Source organism: Coffea arabica, chromosome 2e (assembly GCF_036785885.1).
Source record: "Coffea arabica cultivar ET-39 chromosome 2e, Coffea Arabica ET-39 HiFi, whole genome shotgun sequence".
Lineage (NCBI taxonomy): Eukaryota > Viridiplantae > Streptophyta > Magnoliopsida > Gentianales > Rubiaceae > Coffea > Coffea arabica.
In genome coordinates this window covers 52793577-52815343 of record NC_092313.1, presented here as the reverse complement: position 1 = coordinate 52815343, position 21767 = coordinate 52793577, and the positions used below count along the sequence as shown (strand labels likewise).

General features: G+C 37.3%; 1 protein-coding gene across 1 annotated transcript; it reads left to right on the top strand.

The window, feature by feature from the left end:
- Positions 1 to 9875: 9875 nt before the first annotated feature.
- LOC113729155 (uncharacterized) lies at positions 9876 to 16244 on the top strand. Its single transcript, XM_027253479.1, has 2 exons — positions 9876 to 9984; positions 15877 to 16244. Exons 1-2 carry the CDS (start codon positions 9876 to 9878, stop codon positions 16242 to 16244), a joined length of 477 nt encoding a protein of 158 aa, XP_027109280.1.
- Positions 16245 to 21767: the final 5523 nt, after the last annotated feature.

Sequence of the window (21767 nt, the reverse complement as noted above, 5' to 3'; positions counted from 1 at the left end):
TTTGCTTAAATAGGTGAGTGTTCCATGTTTGCTATATTTTTCTTGATTTCATGACTTGTGTTCCTGTTTGATAATGTGTTAAGTGCTTTCAAGGATTTCCAAAACGAGTTTTCTAGGCGAGCGTGTACTTTACCGCACTCGACCTAAATGAAACATGAAATTTTCAATGATTAAATGTTGAAATACTAGTTGCGCATGAATGTAAGCCTTTTTGACTGAACTGGGCCCTTGCCCTTGTTGCTGATCGACTTGAGCCAGAAGCGGACTCGGTCGGGCGATTTGGTGACCTGGGTGAACGTTTGGTATACTCGAGTATTACCTTGTAGGTTGGTGGAGCCTGGCCAATTTCCAGGAGGGGGTGAATGAAACGAAAGAACAAACGAGGGTTTACTTTCAAAAATGCATTTTCTAAAGAATGGAGGAATAAGGGGAAATGTCAGGAGAACGAACAAACGAACGAATTTATGGCTCCTTGTGAGCCCGTATCCTTTTAATGTATGTGTTAATATCGCTTTCCATGGTAAATGTTTCTTGAATTATTGATGCTCTATGTTTAATGTATTGGATTGATTATTTAATTATGTGTTCGGAACCTTACTGAGCTTTTAGCTCATCCCTTTAGTTTTGTTTTCCTTAACAGGGGAAGGCACGCAAGGATGAGAGCTTGGTATAGACTAGCTTGGTCTAGCTCTTTGTTTTTGTAATGGTTCTCACCCTAGTGCTTGGCACGGACTAGTTGTATGGTGAAGTGAGAACCTTTGTACATTTGATGGTTGTACTTCCTTTTGAGATAGCAATGTATATATAAGTTTCACTTAAGTTTTGGATTGTTGTATGTTATCCCTTTGGTTGTATTTTGGATTTGATTAAGGAACGACTGAGTCCCGGCGAGAGCTGGGCAGGCGGTCCGCCGAACCCTTTGGTTCGCCTTAGGGGGAGGTGGGGCTGTCACAAAAGGTATGGCAATCAGGGTTTTATTGGCCAACTATGTATCGAGATGTTCGGGAATATGTTAAAAGTTGTGATGCATGCCAAAGAACTGGAAATATATCTCGAAAGAATGAAATGCCCCTAACTACCTTCTTAGAAGTTGAATTATTTGATATATGGGGTATAGACTTTATGGGACCATTTCCAAGTTCTTTTAATAATAAGTACATCTTAGTAGCAGTGGATTATGTTTCTAAATGGGTAGAAGCAATCGCTTCACCTACTAATGACTCTAAGGTTGTACTCCGATTCCTTAAAAAGAATATTTTTTGTAGATTTGGTATACCTAAGGCCATAATAAGTGATGAAGGAAAACATTTTTGTAACAAACAACTGGATTCCTTATTGTTTAAATATGGCTGTAGGCACAAGACATCACTCCCGTACCATCCTCAAGCCAATGGACAAGCGGAGCTAGCTAATCGTGAGATAAAGCTCATTTTGGAGAAAACTGTGAATAAATCACGCAAGGATTGGGCTACAAAGCTAGATGACACACTATGGGCTTACCGAACGGCATTTAAGACTCCCTTAGGGATGTCACCGTATCGTTTAGTCTATGGAAAAGTTTGTCACTTACCTGTAGAGATTGAACATAAAGCTTATTGGGCTATTAAAGCAATTAATATGGATTTTAATCTTGCAGGTGGAAGGAGATTACTTGAACTGAGTGAATTGGAGGAACACCGGTTACATGCATGCGAAAATGCCAAATTTTATAAAGAAAAGATCAAATATTGGCATGACAAGCACATTATTCCTAAACAATTTCAGGTAGGGCAAAAAGTGCTTTTATTCAATTCACGCCTGAGGTTATTTCCAGGAAAATTGAAGTCAAGGTGGTCTGGACCATTTGAAGTCACTCAAGTATTTCCCTATGGAGCGGTTGAAGTGGCAAATTCAAGAAATGAAAGGTTTAAGGTCAACGGACAACGATTGAAACCCTACTTGGCAGGTGAAATCGTACCCAAGGGGCTTATATGTCTTTTGGACGAGCCCTCTTCAATTTAAGAACCCTAATATGTGAGTCGAGCCAACGACTATAAACAAGGGCGCTAATTGGGAGGCAACCCAATGTTTATGTTATATGTGTTAATTTGGTGTGATTTTGTGGTTTGAAAAAGTGTTTTAGTTAATTTGTTATTTTTGTGTTATAGGGTTGACAATTGGAAGCAAGAATGACCATTTGAGGTAAAAAAGGCGAACTTTGATCAATCCACTCAACCCCTTGATTTGCGTTCAAGGTGTATTTGATCCGTCGAAAAGGGGTAAAATGCATGTTTTTATCATTTTACTTGTGCATACATTGATAAATTTTGCAAACAAATGATCCATGATGCATTTTGAGTGATTGGGGTACCAATGGTAAGGTTTCAAAGTTCATTTTCTGCAAAAAAATTGCAGAAGAAAACGCGCCTAGAATAAAAACGCGCTTCGTTGTCGCGTTTTCATCAAAACGCGTTTCCAATTCTGCAACCACAATGAAGAAAACGCGCTTTAAAATGCGACATAGAGTCGCGTTTCTCAGATAAATCGCGTTTTCAAGCTTGGATCATAATCCAAAAATGCGACTTCAAATACGCGACTCAAAGTCGCGTTTTCAAACACAGCCGCGTTTTTACTCCTGCAAGATATGTGCATAAAACGCGACTTCAGAAACGCGAGTTGAAGGCGCGTTTCTAGTCGCGTTTTCTGTGTCCGAATATAGCCTTCAAAATCGCGATTTCAGCTTCATTTCTTCCTCTCTTCTTAATTTTCCAGGCGCGTTTTTCTTCTTCTCTTCTACCTAACTCACAAATCTTCAATTTTGTTCCATAATCTTGCTAGAAAACATCAACCCAACACCTTTTGAGCTTCATACAACCTTTTTAACTGATTAAAATCCAAGAAAAACACCTCAAATTCAGTTTTTGAAGGATTGAAGATTAGGGTTCTTCAACTCTAATTTCTTCAATTGGAGGTCAATTGGAGGTTGTTTCATAGGGCTTTTTGCATTTTTAGCATCACCAAACATCCTTCTACGTGATTGAGGTAAGTTTCTTCATCAAATCTTTTGATTTTAGAAAGTCATATTTTTTTATCCTGAGCTATCTGACATCTTTTAAAGTCAAAAATTTGATGATGTATTTGACTATTTTTGAATTTATTTATGCTTATTGAGATTGTTTAAGTATGTTTATGAGTTTAAATGTAGCAATTTGTTGGTCATTATTGCTTTACAAATTCATAATTGCTATATTTGAAGGAAATCAAAAAATGAAGTTAGGATGTTTTTGAGCCATTGGTGATGTTTAATTATGGTTAAGAATGGTTAGTTGATGATGTTTGAGCATATGCATTGGGTATAGTGAGTAATTTGGTTGATTTGGTGAGTTAATTGGTTTAATTCTTGCTTAAACATGATTATAGCTAAAAGCATATTTTTATTGTTACGTTTAAATAGTTATAATCATAATTGTTGTTAATTTCACTGATTGGGTTATAATTATTCAATATCTTGTTTCAATTGGTGAGTTTGAGCAATTTTTGGCATAAATTATGGCTCTTCTTGATTCGATTTCTTACATTAGTTATTGGACGAATTATCACTTGCAAGGACACATTAGAGATTATGTGGATCATTTTAGGATATTCATTGCCAAATTGTGCATTGTGTCTAAATACATGTGGTTAATTGCAACATTTTCTTTTAGGTACTATGCCAAGGGGAAGAAGAGCGGTACTTTCATCCTCTAGTAGTGAGGAGAGGGAGGTTAATGAGGAGATGGAGGTGACAGAGGAGGAGAATTCACCTTCTCCTCCACCTGGTGAGGGCACCTCCCGTGGAGCGGGTAGATCGGTATTTGACAGTGCTAGGTTCAATACTCGCAGGAATCAAGAATGGCATGAGGAGCATGCTAACTTGGAGTTCCTGTTTGAGATGCATGTCAACCCAACAGTTGAGATGATGTATAACATCTCAGAGGCTTTTGCTCAGCTGGGATGGGCGCCGATTCTCACCCTACCAAACCATTACTACCCCGACTTGGTGCGCGAGTTTTACGCCAACATTGAAAGTAAGCCGCGCCATAGTGGAGAAATAGTTGAGTCCTGGGTGCGTGGAAGACGAATCACCTTGTCACGTCAAGATTTGGCAGCTATTTTGGGGTGTATGGATGACGGACGTCCAGTAGATCTGAAGAAGGAGTTTGTTCGCCCGAATAGGAGGTGGGATCCCTCGTTGGCCATGGCTAGGTTTGGTCTCGAGTACCAACCTTTTCGCTCTACCAGAAAGGAGACCATATTGGCGAATGTATTCGAACCTCGTCATCGTCTTATCATTTACATGATGGCTCACAATGTCATCCCAAAGAAGACGGGGCACACGGAGGTCCGCAAGAGCGATATCTACTTCTTGGATTACATGTTCCATAACCGGACGTCTCCATATGCTCGGATTTCATTGCCTAACATCATCATCAGCCACATTAGGTCTACGGCGAGGCGTAAGACAACTTCCTTCAAACTATCATTTCCTCGTCTACTGACTTTAATCTTCCCCCGTTTTGAGGTTCAGTTGGAAGGAATGAGGTGGGAGATTGTTCCACCACGGGCTGAGATGACTATCACTACTCTTCGCCGCCTTGGTATTGGCACGGGGGACATTCCACGCCCTGTTCAGGAGCGGAGACAGAAGGATAGACATGGTCGTGATGAAGCCGGACCATCTACTGCAGCACCACCTCCTCCTCCACCACAAACTAATTGGCAGCGACTTTTTGACCATATGAAGGACTTTGCATTCCAGTTCGCTGACGTTAGGAATCGTCTAAGCCGAATTGAAGATCATTTGGGCATTCATCCACCGCCCAATCGTGATGCACAGGATGACGATGATGCTAAGGGGGATGACTGACTTGGCACACTGCAGAAGCTATCTTTAGTTGTTGGAATTGCTTGCCTAATTATCTTAACTTGTGGAACTTAAGATGTTTAACTTCATTTTATTTTTCTGTTTTCTATGTGGTAGGTACTTGTATTTTGACAGTGGTCTGTGATTAGTGGCTGATACGGATCTCAACCATTGACTTGGGGAGTAATTCTTTCTTTTCTTTTCTACTTTTGTTTATTTCCTTCCCTACACATTGAGGACAATGTGTAATTTAAGTGCGGGGGGGAGAAATATGTGTGGTACTTGTGGTTTTAGTTGTGTTTGATATAATTCTTGTGCATAAATTGTGTTTCTTGTGGTTGCTGGCAGGGAGTTTTAGTCCACTTTTAAGGGGAGATGCTGTCAAAATTTTTCCAAAACCTTATACATATATATGTTATTAACCATAATAAATAAATAAAATTTTGTCACTTATCCTTTTGAAATAAATATATGTGGTTTTGAAACTTCTTTTCTCATGGAATTTGGAAATGATTTTTATGTGATTATAATTTTTACATCTATAGGAAAGTATATCTAGTAAAGTGGAGAAAATTATGCGTACATTTTGCATATTTGATGAAAATTCTTCTTTTCATCTGATTTTATAAGATAAGAAATTAATATGGTCAATAAGTGTCATACTTTTCTCATGATTATTCTTAGAGGGAATTTTATTATATATATATATATATATATATATATATATATATATATATAAAGGGTTATTCTACTCCAATAGTTTTTGTACTTAGTAACCGGGAGTCTTCATCTACAAATGTCGACTTTCGCGTAAAACGGTACTTAAATTAAGAGTATGAAAAGCAACTTGAGTATGCGAAATGTTGAGTAACCGGGGATCTTCATCTAAAAATGTCGATCTTCGCGTCAAAAGGCATTTTTCACAACTTAAGTAATATTTAACCCTTAAAATATATACATAAAAAAAAACAAAGAGTAAGTAAAATAAATCCCTCTTTAAAAGAAAAATAAGAAGTTGATCATGAGATTAGTTAGCATCTTTATTGACTATAGGAGTTGCTTGCTTGCGAAATTGGATAAAAATAAGAAGTTGAGTTGAATTGGTAAAAATTATGGTATATTTGGCCCCTCTTTGCTTGATATGATGAGTACTTGAGGTTAATTGAAAGATCACATAAGGGTTATTTACTTTGATTCGAGGAAATGGAGTTGAAATACTACATATGTTTATTTTCAAATTTTTGGATCATTGATGGTTGGAATTTTATATTGCTTGAGGACAAGCAATGATTCAAGTGTGGGGGTATTTGATAAGAGTTTATTTTACGTATTTTTAAATGCATTTTATTAGTTAATTTTGAGTTGATTATTTAGTTTTATAAATAAAATAAAGAGGTTTTTGGTAAAAGTGGATAATATTGCATTTCTATTGATTTTAACGGTAAAAACTTCATTTTTATGCAAGAATGATGATTCAATCACCAAAGGATGTCAAATGAGGTAAAAAATAGAGATTTGGTGATGAATTCAAGTGGTAACAAGAAGAATGAAGTGAAAAACGTTCAAGTGAGGAAATGTAATACAAGTCAGTTTTGACACTCTTCGGTATTTTGACTATATCTGGAGCTACACTTATCGGATTGAGGTGATCTTTATACCATTTTAAAGCTAAGAAAGAGACCTAAAATTAGTATGAAGATATCAAAATCCAATTCTGCCATTTTCATGGACAAAAAGTCTGAATACAGAAGCTGCATTATGTGGTCGGAAGTTAAAACAGAGGTTTGACCAGGTGATAGTATTTCGATCATATCTCAGGCTACAAAGCTTCGATTTGGATGATTCTTAAAGAATTGGAAAGCTAACTCAAAGGGCTACAACTTTTGTGTTTTGTACAAAAGCGAGTTCGGCTTTTATCATGAAGAAAATCGCAGTTGAAATAAGGCCAGAGTGAAAACGCGAGTAGACAAAACGCGAGTTAATGCCGCGTTTTGTGTAGGCGCGTTTTATAGCTGAAATTCTGTAATTTGACTCATCCATTTCTCTTGTGTTCATACCACTTTCCAGCTATAAGATGCAAGGGAATTCGGTGCACATGCTTCAGAAGACAAAAGGGCAAGAAAAGTGGCTTATTTTCAAGTCAAAAATATTGGTTTTTGACTATGCTAACAAAGTAGAGATTTGGGAATCAAAGGTTAGAATTTGACTTGGAAAAATGGAGCCTTTGAGTAGTTTTTATGCAGAGACATTGAGTGAGGTCTGAAGATCCAGACGTAGCTAGTATTCTCACTAAAAAACATAGTCTCTCTAGCTAGGTACTTGCAAGGGGCAATTGAGGTTTCATCTTGTAATCATCTAAGTTCAAGACAAAGGAGATTTTTGGAAGGCTTCACCATATCTTGGCTAAGACTTTCTTTACTCTTTTTGTATTTGTAATTCATGATGATTTACATTAATGAAGTTATGAGTGTTTCATCATTCATGAGTAGCTAATTTCCTTTATCTAGGGAGTAGATGAAGCTTATGGTCAAATGATATGAAGTGATTGTGATTTATACTTGTTATGTCTTGTATTAACCTATCTACTTGTGTATGTTGGATTACTTGTTGTTGCTTGATCACCAATAGCAGGTTTATAGTCATTTTTACTCATTGAGAAATGGTAAAAATAATGGAATGACATAAGTAGAGCTTGAGTAGTATATTCATGAGAATAGAAATACATTCAAGTGGATAAAATCTATATTTCAGGTATGCACAAAACAGATTTAGCATTTTTCAAGAGATTAGGAAAAACTAATCTGTTTTAACCCATTATTATCATGAGAATGTGATTTTGGTATTGTTGGAAATGAATCCTTGGTTAAACAAGAGTTGTAACAAGTGTTAAATTCATTCATTTTAGATCTTTTGTGTCATAAGTGGAATCTACATCCCTAAATCTTAATATTTAGTGAATTCTACTCCTTTTGTGAAATTGCATTTATCTAGTTAAGAATTTTTGTAGTTGGATTAAATTCTGAATTTTCTGCTCAAATTTATTGTGAGTCTAGATAATAGAGTAAATTAGTATCTAATAATTGTTTTAATTGCTCCTCATGGGATCGACCCGATACATACCCAATATTACGATTTTGGCCTATATACTTGCAGTAAAACGGGTATAATTCGGAATTAAACTTGCACTTAAAGTAAAAACCCGTCAACAACTCAAGAAATTTTAGAGTTAAATAGATAAGTCTTAGAAAGGTATTTCTAATTACTTCTTCGTTGGAGTCATATTTCGATTTAAGGAAATAATATTAATCATAGTGAAATAAGCTCATATTCCATACTATAACACTAATATAAGATGAGTATGGTAAAGATATTAATTACATGGGAGACAATCAATGAAAGATGAAATTGTCTACTTAACTATTCTTATTACTTGGGTGGTCATAATACATTACTAGATGCTAAGTTTCATCTAAAAGAATAAGTTAATCAGGCGAGTGATGCATCGGAAGGGATAGATGAGGATGTTCTAGCAGAGTTGTCTCCTTCCGCGAGGAACCTCTCACCAAGGCAGCTTATGTAGGATAAGGGTAATGTACAGTCTACCCTTTTGGCTTTAAATGTGGATTAATCGGCAATTTTAGAGGGTGTTTTTCAGGAGGTTAAAGGGCGTAGGAAAAAAGCTATAATTCCTACTGATAGGCAGTTTCGGTCAACATCATCTGCAAAAAATTCTTTTTAGATTTTATCTCATGATTAGTGCAATTTTTTGGAACATCAGAGGGGTCTCTAAGGCTTCTAATTTGAGAAGATTGTTAAAATTGATCCGGATGCATGATGTCAAATTGGTAGCAATTTGTGAACTGAAACTAAACGTTTCTCAAATTGATAGCATTCAATTAAAGCTTCGTTTTGATTCAGTATTAGTTAATTCTTCTAGTGATTTATCAATATGTTACATCTATCCATTTGTTTGTTATATAATTAGTGATTCTGATCAGCATTTATCATTATCTATTCAACATCCATTTTTTCCAGGAACGGTGGTTTTGTCCTTTTCACATGCAAGGTGCACATTGGAAAATAGGAGAGTTCTTTGGTTTGCTTTATTGACCGATAAATCTTTCCAAGGTCCATGGTGTATTGGTGGAGATTTCAATTGAGTAGTAGCTCTGCATGAGGAACAAGGAGGTAGAGCCTATTACCCTTCTGAGGGGTTAGAATTGTTGTCTTTCGTGAAAAATGTTGTAGTTTTTGATGTGGGTTTTTGAAATCCAATTTCATATGATGCAACAATCGAAGAGTGCGTGGTAGAGTTGGGAAAAGATTGGATCAGTTCCTTAAAAATGCTGATTGTGCAAATTTTTCTACTTCTATTTCGGTTTCACATTTAGCTCATGATCCATCGGACTATGCACCTCAACTTATCTCGTTATCTAGTTAGTTTGATAATAAAATAAGGCCATTTTGTTTTCTAAATGTTTGGACAACCAGGCCGAATTTACTTGATATTATTCGAAATGTATGGTAGATGGATGTTCCTAGTTCTCTATCGAGAATTTTATGTTCAAAATTATTGGCTGCTAGAAGGGCAATTCAGCATTGGAACAAGGAATTGTTTGGCAATATTTTTCAAACTGTAAAGAAGGCAAAAACTGAAGTATTGGCATCTGAGGAGAAATTGGAACATGACATGTCTCAAGAGGAACATGCCAATTTGCAAAAGTCCCAAGCTCAATTGCGGAATGCTTTGCTGCTAGAAGAACAATTCAGGCGTGAAGTGGCTTCAGCATGGGGATAAAATTTGAAGTACTTCCATTTAGTTCTAAAACCACAAAGAGTCCAAGGGGTGATTCATTGGATCAAGGATTCAAATGGAACATGGTTATCTCAAGATGATCAGGTTGCTACTAAGGCAATTCGATTTTTTACCGAATTATTTTTTAATGATTCTTCCATCTCTTCAGAATTATTGTATTTGATTCCACAATTGGTAATGGAGGATGATAATAAGGCTTTGGAGGCTATTCCTACTGTGGATGAAGTGCAGCAAGTGGTGTTTGAGATGGATGGTGAAAGTTCGCCTAGACCTGGTGGATTTACGAGTAAATTCTTTACATTTGCTTGGAATGTGTTGGCTTATGACATTTATATTGTAGTTGTCAATTTTTTCTGTGGTGTCGAGTTGCCTCGGTTTATGACTTCAACAACCATTGTTTTGATTCTAAAAGTTCCAAATTTCAAGATTTTTCTAAATTTCGGCCCATTAGTTTGTGTAATTTCTTTAATAAAATATTGTCTAGACTTTTGGTGAACAGACTAGATTCTACTTTGCCTCACCTTATTTCTCCTCATTAGACTAGTTTTGCTAGGGGCCATAAAATTACAGACAATTATCTTCTAGTACAAAAAATTGTCTCAGAAATTGAAAAGAAGAGTAGAGGTGGTAATGTGGTATTAAAATTAGACATGACTAAAACTTATGACAGATTATCTTGGTTTTTTGTGCTTAATGTTTTACAACGTTTCGAATTTGGGGAATGTTTCATTGATATGATTTGGAGGTTGGTTTCTAATATATAGTTTTCGATTATCATAAATAGAGTTGCTCATGATTTTTTCAAATCGTCTAGGGGTCTGAGAAAAGGAGACCCCTTGTCCCCAACTTTATTTGTTCTTAGGGCTGAGGTTTTGTCTAAAGATTTAAATGAATTAGCTAATCAGACCCGATTTGTGGCTTTTAAAGTTCCCCAGGGCTATCCTCAAGTTACTTATCTGGTCTTTGCGGATGATGTAATTATTTTTGCTAATGGATCGTTTGTTGCATTGAAAAAATTATGTTAGTGTTGGATAAATATAAAAAAGATTCAGGTCAGCTGCTCAGCTATCAGCGGCAAGGAGAAAAGTCATTGAATGCATCACTAATTTCACCAAGCAACATTTTTCTACCAAATATTTGGGATGTCCTCTTTATTTGGGTCATTGTAAGACATCCTACTTTACTGAGATTTGTCAAAAACTTATCAATAGAGTGCTATCTTGGAAGTCTAGACTTTTATCTTCGGGTGGAAAGTTAGTGTTAATTAAACATGTACTTTCTTCAATTCCTACTTGTGACGACCCCACTTCTCTTTAGGGCGAACCCTAGGGTTTCGGTGGGCCGTCTGTCTAGCTCTCACCAAGGCTCAATACGAGTCAAATTTAAACTTAAAGGTAATCAACCAATCAAAAAAAGTCAATATAAAGAAAAGTCACTTCCTTATATAATCATTTGAGTCTTACATCACAAGGTTTCCAAAAGGTACATCAAATTTCTCCAAAATACAACCACCATGAGTCGACTAATCAATTACATCCATAATTGTACCAAATAAAGTCAAGACAGCTTCTCCAAAAATCTTTCCATTCCGAGCCCCTGTTAAGGAAAACAAACTACGGGGGTGAGCTAACTCTCAGTGAGGCCAAGAAAAGCATGCAAACACATAAGTTCAAGTAACAATAACACTGGTACAAGTAATATAGCTAGAAACTTCATGTAATTCACAAATAACAGTAAAGCACAAACAATAAGGATACGGGAGCTCTCAGGAGCTAAATTCCAATTGCTTTGCCAAGGCTTGATCCAATATCTCCACGTAATGACACTTTGTCAATTGGGTAGGTAGCAAGTCCGTAGAAACCCCGCTTACTTTCTCCATCCCTCATTTCACCCTCTCGGATCCATAACCAAACATTCACTGGAAGGGCAATACTACTCGAGTATGCCAAGCAAGACCTCAAAAGATCAAGTTTATGATTTTCTCATGGTTCACCAGGCTTCTCGACCAAGCCCATACCGGCTTGAGTCGCAAGGTTAGCCAATGAGTTTTGGGCATCCCCAGATGTACAAATATAATTTGGCAAGTTCACGCAATTCAATTATCTAGTTAAGTACAAGAGAACGAGTGCGATAAAGTACACACTCATCTCGACAAGTCCCAATCACTTAATAAATAAGAAACAATTCAAGTACTTAGCAACAATTCATGCACTTGACACTCACCAATTCAAAAGTAAGTGAGCAAATAAGGCCTTTAGTTGTCCACACTGAGATTCCCTTCGAAACCCTCTTGAGCACCTGAAGAAACAGTGACCAACCATCACTCACGTATACTCTGGACCTCTTAACATTCAAGAAAGAAAATGCACTTGCTTAAAATTTAAGAGAACGCCTTAAAAGAGTTTTACTCATCGAAAATCGAGATTCAAAATGAGGATTTAAAGTCTCAAGTTCGAGTCAAGTTAAAGAAACTTTTCTCGCTAAATCATTGAAATAATATTCAAAAATAACTCAAAAGTAATTTTTGATTCATGTCGTGGTAAGTAAATCTCAATTCCAAAAGAAAGTACCAATTTCACTTTCGGCACAAAAATCGAGAAAAAGGTAGATAGTTTTCATCTGTCAAAACTTCTAATCTCATATCCAAACTTTAAAATGTATAAAGAGCGTTCACATTTTCAAACTAACGGAGTCAAAGCTCATCCAAAACTCTCCTCATTTCATGGAAATTGTCAAAGCTAAAGGTTTCAAGTTTTGGATAGAAAACTAGAGAAATTCCCTAAGAATCACTCGAGTTAAAACGCTCCATTCTTAAAGTTCAAACTCATGGAAATCAAAGACATAAGACAAGGGAGTGAAGTCTATTTCTCAAGTTTAAAAATGAGACACAATAACCAAGAAGTTAAACAACTAAGAAAACGCATCAAGAGAGGTTTATTCTATCGGGAATTGAGTTTCAAAAAAAAATGAGGGTGTTAAAGTCACAAGAGAACTTGTATCATCCATGAAATCAAGTTTGAAATGAACTATCAATCTCAAAAGGAAGTTGGAAGTTCTTAAAAGTTCATTTCTTAAAAAATCAGAAATTTCCAGTTTTACGCGACAATACTTGGAAAATCATATCTCGAGTTTGGTAAGCCCAAAAATTGGAAAATTTACACCATTGGAAACTAGATTCAAAGTAATAAAACTTTTCAGAAGACACTTTTCCCAGATTCCAACTAAAAATCATTCAAATCTCAGCTCAAAGTTGCTGTTTCATGAAGACAGGGCAGAACCAGTTCTTGTTTTTCAGCAAAGTTTGAAAATTTGGCAAAACTCACAGGTATTGAATTAACCAATGAAATTTATAACACAGTAAGAGTTTCAAGTAAAGTTTCAAACACAACAAGCATAACTAAATTCGGATTTTTGAACAGCAAGATACAATAGTTTGAAGATGGCTGGATTTCACAACCTGTTCAACAATTTTCCAGTTACCAGCTTTGACATAGTTTTGAAATTAGACCATATCTAACTCTACACAAGTCCAAATTGAGAATGGTTTGTGGCTTTAGAAACTAGATTCAAAATGCTTCAAATCATCAGAAAACATCGTTTCCAAACTCCTTTCACAAGTGAGACGAAATTGAGCCACAAAATACAGTTTCACAGTTTCTCTCGCAGAAAAAGGTAAAACAGGTCAGTCTACTTTGCCGATTCGCTACAGCTCACTCAAAACGAATTAGCAGGGGAGTTTTATACTGTTGGAAAGGTCTTGGTGTCTAGTTTCAAATGCCATGAACAGAACTTGATTTTGACTTTTGTACAAAAATTTATACACAGACAAAGTACACCTGGTCGGCTGCCCTGGCAGCTATTTTCCAGATTTCTACCTTTCCACAAAACCCAAGTTTTATGTAACCAATTGAAATGATTTTTGAAAGACAATTTTCACACACATAATACAACATATAAAAACCATTTTAGCAGCCATATAAACAACAAAAATTCAAAATCCAAGCAAGACAACAGGGCAGAAATTTCGGCCAGCACCTCTCAAGAGTTTCTTCCAACTTTCTCTCCTCTTACCAAGCCAATATCAAGTCACTCATCACACAAACAACAACAATCAAGTAAAAAGCCTCAAGTCAGCTACCTAAAGGCCACCTCAAGACCACTAGCTTACGATATAAAGCAAGACATAAAAGTTCCTCAAATCCTCTAGCCTAGAATCTTAATTAGGATTTCAAACCCATGAAATACAACCTCTACTCTTGGTAAAACTTGAAAGATTAAAGAAGGATGAAGTGGTTACCTCTTCAAGCTCCTAAACCCTAGCTGTAAGCAAGACTTTCCACCACTACTTCACCAAGAAACACCACAAGCTTGCACCTTTCTTCTAGTTAGAGCAAAATTTCAAGAGATTTGTGGGTTGGATGGAGAGTGTCAAGCAAGATTGGAGCAAGGAGTGAAGCTTTCTCTTCCCTCTTTTTCTTTTCTTGTTCGGCCAAGAGAGAGGGTGTGTGAGGGAGTGAAATGTTTGATTTTTGTGTGGAGGAAAAATGAAGAAAAGGCTAACCATAAGTTTGTATAAAAAGTCAACTCTCAATAGTAGCGAAATAGTGTCTTACACTACCACTTTCTCTTTTGTTTGCTACACTTATACACTAATCCTCCAAGGTAATTCCTCTAGCACTACAATTACTCATACTTACTAGTCTAAAATTAATTCTCCAAGATCATTGCACTCGATGACCAAATATTGCCTCAAAAAACGTGTATTCGCTATTCCTTACTAAACTAGCCGCAGAAAATTAAATTCACTAACAAAACGTTTAAAACATAAAATGAGACATTGTTTATTGTAAATGAATTTAAAATGAATGAAATAAATTAATCGGAGAAAATGGATAATTAAATAATTAAATAGGCCAGTAAAATAAAATAAAAGTAAGAAAAATTCGGGTCCTCACACTACTTATTTGTTAGCTGCGACGGTTATGCCTAAATCGATCTTCTGTATCTTGGAGAAAGTTTGTGTCAATTTTTTGTGGGGATCTAAATGGAAGGTAATAAGTTTCATTGGGTTAAGTGATTTACTTTATGTTATCTTGTTGAAGAAAGAGGAGTTGAGTTTCACTCTTTAGAGGATATGTATATGACCTTTTCATGTAAGTTATGGTGGAATTTTCGTAGGGGGTCTCTTTTGGCAGATTTTATGCGAGCTAAATACTATGTGGGGATTCATCCGTGTCAGGCATCTATTAATTCTAAGAGTTCATCTACTTGGAGAAGAATGTTAAATGTGAGTCAATTTATGGAGCTTTACATTTGATGGTTGATCAATGATGGTTCATGTCATTTTTTGGTATGACAATTGGTTGGGTAGTGATGCGTTGTTTCTCAGAGCATAAGAAGTTACTAGTTAATCATTTAGTAACTTTATTGTCAAAAATAATTGAGACTCTTATTCGCTAAGTGAAGTGTTGCCTGAAAATGTTGTTTCTCAGGTGGTGCGCACTCATATTCCTCGACGTGGAGTAGTTGATGAAGTTGTTTGGGCTCCAACTAAGTCTTGAAATTTTTCTTTGCCATCGGTCTTTTAGGAGGTAAGGAAGGGTCGAGCTAGTTCCTACATATCCTCCCAAGTTTGGCATTGGGGGATTCTTTTGAAATTTTCCTCTTTCATGATGTGATTATTGGTGGGGTGGTTGCCTCTAGATGATGTGCTAATGGGCATGGGATTCAATATACCCTCCAATTGCTTTTGCTGCTCACCCCTTAGGTAGAGGATGTTGAACATATTTTTTCTTTAGGACAGGTAGCAGATGTGATATGAAATTATTTTGGAACTACTTGTGGAATTACTTTTTCTTCCACTGATTTGCGCACAAGAATAGTTAGTTGGTAGTATGCGCCTTCGAAATCAATTAAGTTGTGTTTCCTTTTGGCTTATTCCAACTTATGTTTGTTGGAACATTTGGAAAGTGCGAAACAAGACTTTCTTTGAAGGTGATTCTATGAGAATTGATACTATTTTTCAGGTCATCTTTCGGGAGATAAAGGCCATTTTGAGTCTACAGTTTTAGGAAATTCCATCACTTATATGATTTGTTGTCTCATTCACCTATGTTGTATCATTTCAAACTTGTTCGGTGGATTGCTACTTCAGTTGGGTCATTGTTGCTTAATACAGATGGTTGTTTCAAAGGAAATTTAGGACTTGCTGGTGGACGAGGGGTATTATGGGATTCAGATGGGAGTTTTTTGTTAGCATTTTCAGCTTTTTTCGGGGAGATGACAAGTTTGGAAGCAGAAGGTTTGACAGTTTTACAAGGAGTGAAGCTTTGTTTCCAGCGTGGTTTCTCTCAGGATTTAGTCCAATCGGATTCAAAGGTGTTAATAGCAATTTTGCAGCATCGATCGAAGTGCCCATGGAGTATTCGTAGAGAGATTTCACAAATTTGGCACCTCCTTTCTGCTGCATCTTGTTTTTCACATTGTTTACGGGAAGCAAACAAGGTGGTGGACATCTTATCAAATGTGGGGTGTTCATATGATTAGCATCCACTTTGAATTTATGAATGTCAAAATGATATTTCTCATTTGATTCGTGGTGAACTCAAACTTTATAGAATTAAAATGCCTTATATTAGGAAGATTAGAGCTTAATGATTGTTTTCTTGTTTCTTGAGTATTCATTGATGTAAGGCCTAGTCCCCCTCATGTAAATTTCTTTTTTTATTATTATTAATAAATATTTGGAATGGCAACCATTCCCTATGTACGAGATTAGCCAAAGAAAAAAATATTTATTTATTAAAAATTATAACTTATACTTATGACTAAAGTACATGAGAATCTAGTAGGTCACATACATTAAGAATCTCGTTAGTTAGCTTAAAAGAAACTTAAGTGGAAACTTGAAAGAAAAGTTTTGTAACTTGTAGTTTAATCTATAAGGCAAATTAAACTTGGGGGACTTATTTATAAACAAAGTTAAGTCTTTTAATACAAGAAAGTATTACATGTCAAGGAAGTATTGCTCGGTTTTACACCCTTGTCTGGCGGAGGTGAGTCCATGGAGCTCCCACACGTGGAGGAGGATGTGTGCAGTGCAGCAGGTGGCGGAGAACAGCATTAGCTGGGTTGTCAAGCAGGTCGGGATGCATTTTTGGCATGACAATTGGATGGGGTCAGGGGCGCTCTGTAAGAAGATGGAGATATTTCACGACCATTTGGTTGCCGATTTTGTGGATCAGGGGGCCTGGAATATTGCTATGCTTAATCAACACTTAGAGGCAGGTTTGGTGGCGCGCATCCTGGACATGGCTCCACCAACCTTTCAAGTTCCAGATAGAATGGTTTGGGCTTTGACGACCTCTGGTTGCTTTTCCACGTCTTCGGCATACTCCCTAGTCCAGCAGGTTGATAACAGATCTTGGTGTACTACAACTGTCTGGCACCACAGTATCCCAATTAAGATCTCTTTCTTGATGCTGTGTGTGACGGCCCTACCTCCCCCTAGGGCATACCCCAGGTTTCGGCGGGTCGCCTGCCCAGCTCTCGCCAGGACCCACTCTCTCAAAACGTAAGAAAATAAAGTTCACGCCAAAAGTAAGTTCTATGTACTCTATAATAGCTCCAAATATTGCATAAACTAGCACCTCAAGTCATACATACCATGAGTATCGGAAAGTAAACCCTAGAAAAGCTGATAACTACAACCACCACGATAACTATATATATCTTACTAGTCAACTTATAACAAGGATAAATTCAACTATTCTCTAATCAAAAGACTAAACACCTTCCCGAGCGATCCCCGCGTCGGCCCCCTGCTAAGGAAAACAAATGGAATGGGGTAAGCTATATGCTTAGTAAGTAAACAGGGGTAATACGGTAAAGTTCACATTCAACTAAGCATATAAAATCCAAATATTTCACATCAATACAGGAATGTAACATCACAACGGTAGGATACGGGTTGGCTCCCAAGCCAAGTCGTTTGCCTAAGAGATTCAAGGAGTCCCTTCAAGCCTTGGTACGTGCCGTCCAAACCCAAGAGAAACCGGTCATCGAAGGAATTGAGTTGGAATATCCTTGCACGACTACTAAAATGCTGCTTACAATTGAAGATGCAAGTGTTCAAGCTCCAAACGGCGGGTTGAGCTGCAGTTAAGTACCCTCGCTGTTTTCAATTCCACCGTAGCTCCTCTCCTTTTCCTTTTTCATCCGCTTGGCTTTTTATTTTTGCCCTGTGGCTCTCTTCAAAAATTTCCCAGCTCCGGCCATCCCTTTTTCAGCCGTCCCCTTTTTTGTTATTTTTTCAAATCTTGGGCCACCAAAAATCTAACACCTAACCCCCATAGATGCCTTGTTGTCCAAAACACAAGAGAGACACTTGTCTAATGATTATTTTGTACACTTGTTCAACATGCACACTTCCACCTATCCACACATTTTCCCTTACTTTTTGTCATTTTCATTTTTCTTCAAAAATCAATTAAAAATAAATTAACAATTTTCAAACCAAGTTTAAGAGAATTAAAGCCACTTTTAACATCTTACAAAAATGAAAATGATGAATCTAACCCAATTAATAAATAAATAATAAATGATAAAAATGAAATTAAAAATAATAAAAATTTGGTGCCTACACAGATCTCAATAGGTATTGGTCAAAAATGCACGAAATAGTTCCAGCCATCTCATGTCGGTTTATCAAACAGGCCCTGTTTGAAAGACCGTAACTCACGGCTCAGAAATCGAAATCAAGAAATTCCAGAGGCGTTAGAAAGCTGATTCATAAGGCTATAACTTTCATGTTTGGACCAAAAGCTGAATCACTACGGAGCTTGGAGGAAAATGGGTCCAAACATTCCTGTCATAACTGTCCAAATTCGAAGGCAGTTCTGACAACCGATCTTGTTTCGGTCATAACTGAAGCTACGGAACTCGGATTTGGATGAACTCTATACCGTTTCGAAGCTAAGACCAAGATCTACATTTCTGATGAAGAGGTCACCTCCCAGTTCGTATGTTATCAAAACGGACAGAACATGGTCAGAGGCTAAAACAAGAAACACGGCAGAATGCTGAGTTTAAAATAGATGCGACCATTTTGGCCATAACTCAGGTTACATAGATCCGTTTGAGGTGTTGTTGGTTGCGTTGAAAATCTAAGACAAGGTACTAAAACTTTCATGTTTTGGAAAATGGCTAAATTAGCACGGATCATAGTGAATAAACACGGTCAATTGGATGAACTGACGAAAACGGATCACTGGAAATATCCTAGGGCAGCAAGGGTATTTTGGTCTTTTCATAGGCTACGTTGCTCCGATTGAGCTGAAATTAGTTAGTCAACCATCCAATGAAATACCGCCACTTGTCGCCACCAATTCCATTCATTTTTTTCCCTTCTCTCTCTTGGTATTTAAAGTCAACAATTGTGGCTGATGTATGAGATATTTTGAGGGTTAATTAGCTGTAATAAAATAAGAAGATTAAGGTAATAAAGTAGGGATCAAGTAGTGTTCAATCGATAGCGCGCGACACCCGTCGGTCCGAGCCGTTTTTCCTTAAATCGCATATACTTGAGTTTTAACTTCTAATCACTAACTTATTATTATCACTTCTAATCATATAATATTTTCTCATCCAAAAGTCACTCTTACCTACCAAATTTGATCATCACTCCGTACCGAATAGTCACACTACGGAAAAACGTGAAAACCCTAATTCGCTCTAACTTGGAAACGGACAACGAAAACCCTTACTTCTATATTCATTTACACTTATTATGGGGTGATTGGGTAGTAGGGCCATAATAAATTAATAATTTCCAAATAAAAGGGCATTTTTAAAAAAAACGTGAGGGTTTTACAATTCCACAAATTGAATTTAGGGTTTCGGTTGAAATATCAGAAATTTGAGAAAACAGTCAGTCACAAGTGAAACTAGGGTTTTGATTAGACTTTTAGGGTTTCCAGTCTTATAAAATAACACAAGGTTTTAAATCAAACCCAAAGCAATAACTTTAGTTTCTTCTTTAAAACAAAATAATGTTTGAAAATAAAAATAAACGAAAGAAACCGTAATATCCTCCTTGAGACTAAACAAAAGGTGATCCTAAAAATTAGGGTATCACAATCTCCCCTCCTTCAAAGAATTTCGTCCTCGAAATTGCAATCAACGAGCTAAGGGTTGGAATACTCGAAAACCTCATTAACGAGTTCATCAGTAGTGGTAAGGATTACCTCAAGAATTAGTCACTCTATGTATCGCAATCCAAGATCCAACCGTATAATCCTTATCTCATAGTCTCCATTTGATGGTTTTATAGTTTCTATAATTGGGACAAAATATGGTACAAGATCAAAATGTTTAAAAGTTATAAAATGCATGAAATAATCAAAAGATCAAAATGTGTACATATATATACAAGTCACGTCAACAATATACACAATATAATGCGCCATGTACACCAAGGGACATTTCAAGTTAGACAAAGTCAAGTGCAGTAAGTACTATATATGTAGGCATTAACATACCACGAGTGAATGACATGTAGGGACAATGCAAGGGCAAAATGAAAAAAAACGCGACTTGTCGTCCCACACTCAGTGAAAATCACCCCCGTCCGGTTTCTTACTCCACTTCCCAAGGTGTCCGTTGATCTCTTGTACTCACTCTAGCCAGACAAAGCCTGTTCATGTTCCAAAATACAAGTCTCAAGTACTTAGCAGCGCCTCAACTCTGGAGTACTCAGGCACGAGAATCCGAAATAAGATAATTCACATCTCGAGCTGGCCAGTCCCAAGAGTAAACTATCTACATTCGAAATTCCTACCTGACGTACCTATCTATGGTCCTCAGATACCATGAGAAAGATTTGAGGCCTACAACATTTATGATCCATAACTTATGCTCGAACGAGCATTTAGTCCTTCATACCTATTCACCACTTGCCCCAAGCTCGCTCCGCGCAGAGACCACGCGAAGCAGGCTCTGATACCACCTGTGACGGCCCAACCTCCCCCTAGGGCGTACCCCAGGTTTCGGCGGGTCGCCTGCCCAGCTCTCGCCAGGACCAACTCTCTCAAAACGTAAGAAATTAAAGTTCACGCCAAAAGTAAGTTCTATGTACTCTACAATAGCTCCAAATGTTGCATAAACTAGTACATCAAGTCATACATGCCATGAGTATCGGAAAGTAAACCCTAGAAAAGCTGATAACTACAACCACCACGATAACTATATACATCTTACTAGTCAACTTATAACAAGGATAAATTCAACTATTCTCTAATCAAAAGACTGAACACCTTCCCGAGCGATCCCCGCGTCGGCCCCCTGCTAAGGAAAACAAATGGAATGGGGTAAGTTATATGCTTAGTAAGTAAACAGGGGTAAAACGGTAAAGTTCACATTCAACTAAGCATATAAAATCCAAATATTTCACATCAATACAGGAATGTAACATCACAACGGTAGGATACGGGTTGGCTCCCAAGCCAAGTCGTTTGCCATGCGTGACCTCCTGTCGACACTCCGTCGATCATAAATAAGGTCCGTAGAACTCCACTTGTACTCCCACCTAACACCTTGATGCGATTGAGCACGAGGCCCAAAGTGTACAAGTAGACCCTGTGATGGTGCCCCAAGGCCCAGTGACACGAGCACGAGCTAAGAGATTCAAGGAGTCCCTTCAAGCCTTGGTACGTGCCGTCCAAACCCAAGAGAAACCGGTCATCGAAGGAATTGAGTTGGAATATCCTTGCACGACTACTAAAATGCTGCTTACAATTGAAGATGCAAGTGTTCAAGCTCCAAACGGCGGGTTGAGCTGCAGTTAAGTACCCTCGCTGTTTTCAATTCCACCGTAGCTCCTCTCCTTTTCCTTTTTCATCCGCTTGGCTTTTTATTTTTGCCCTGTGGCTCTCTTCAAAAATTTCCCAGCTCCGGCCATCCCTTTTTCAGCCGTCCCCTTTTTTGTTATTTTTTCAAATCTTGGGCCACCAAAAATCTAACACCTAACCCCCATAGATGCCTTGTTGTCCAAAACACAAGAGAGACACTTGT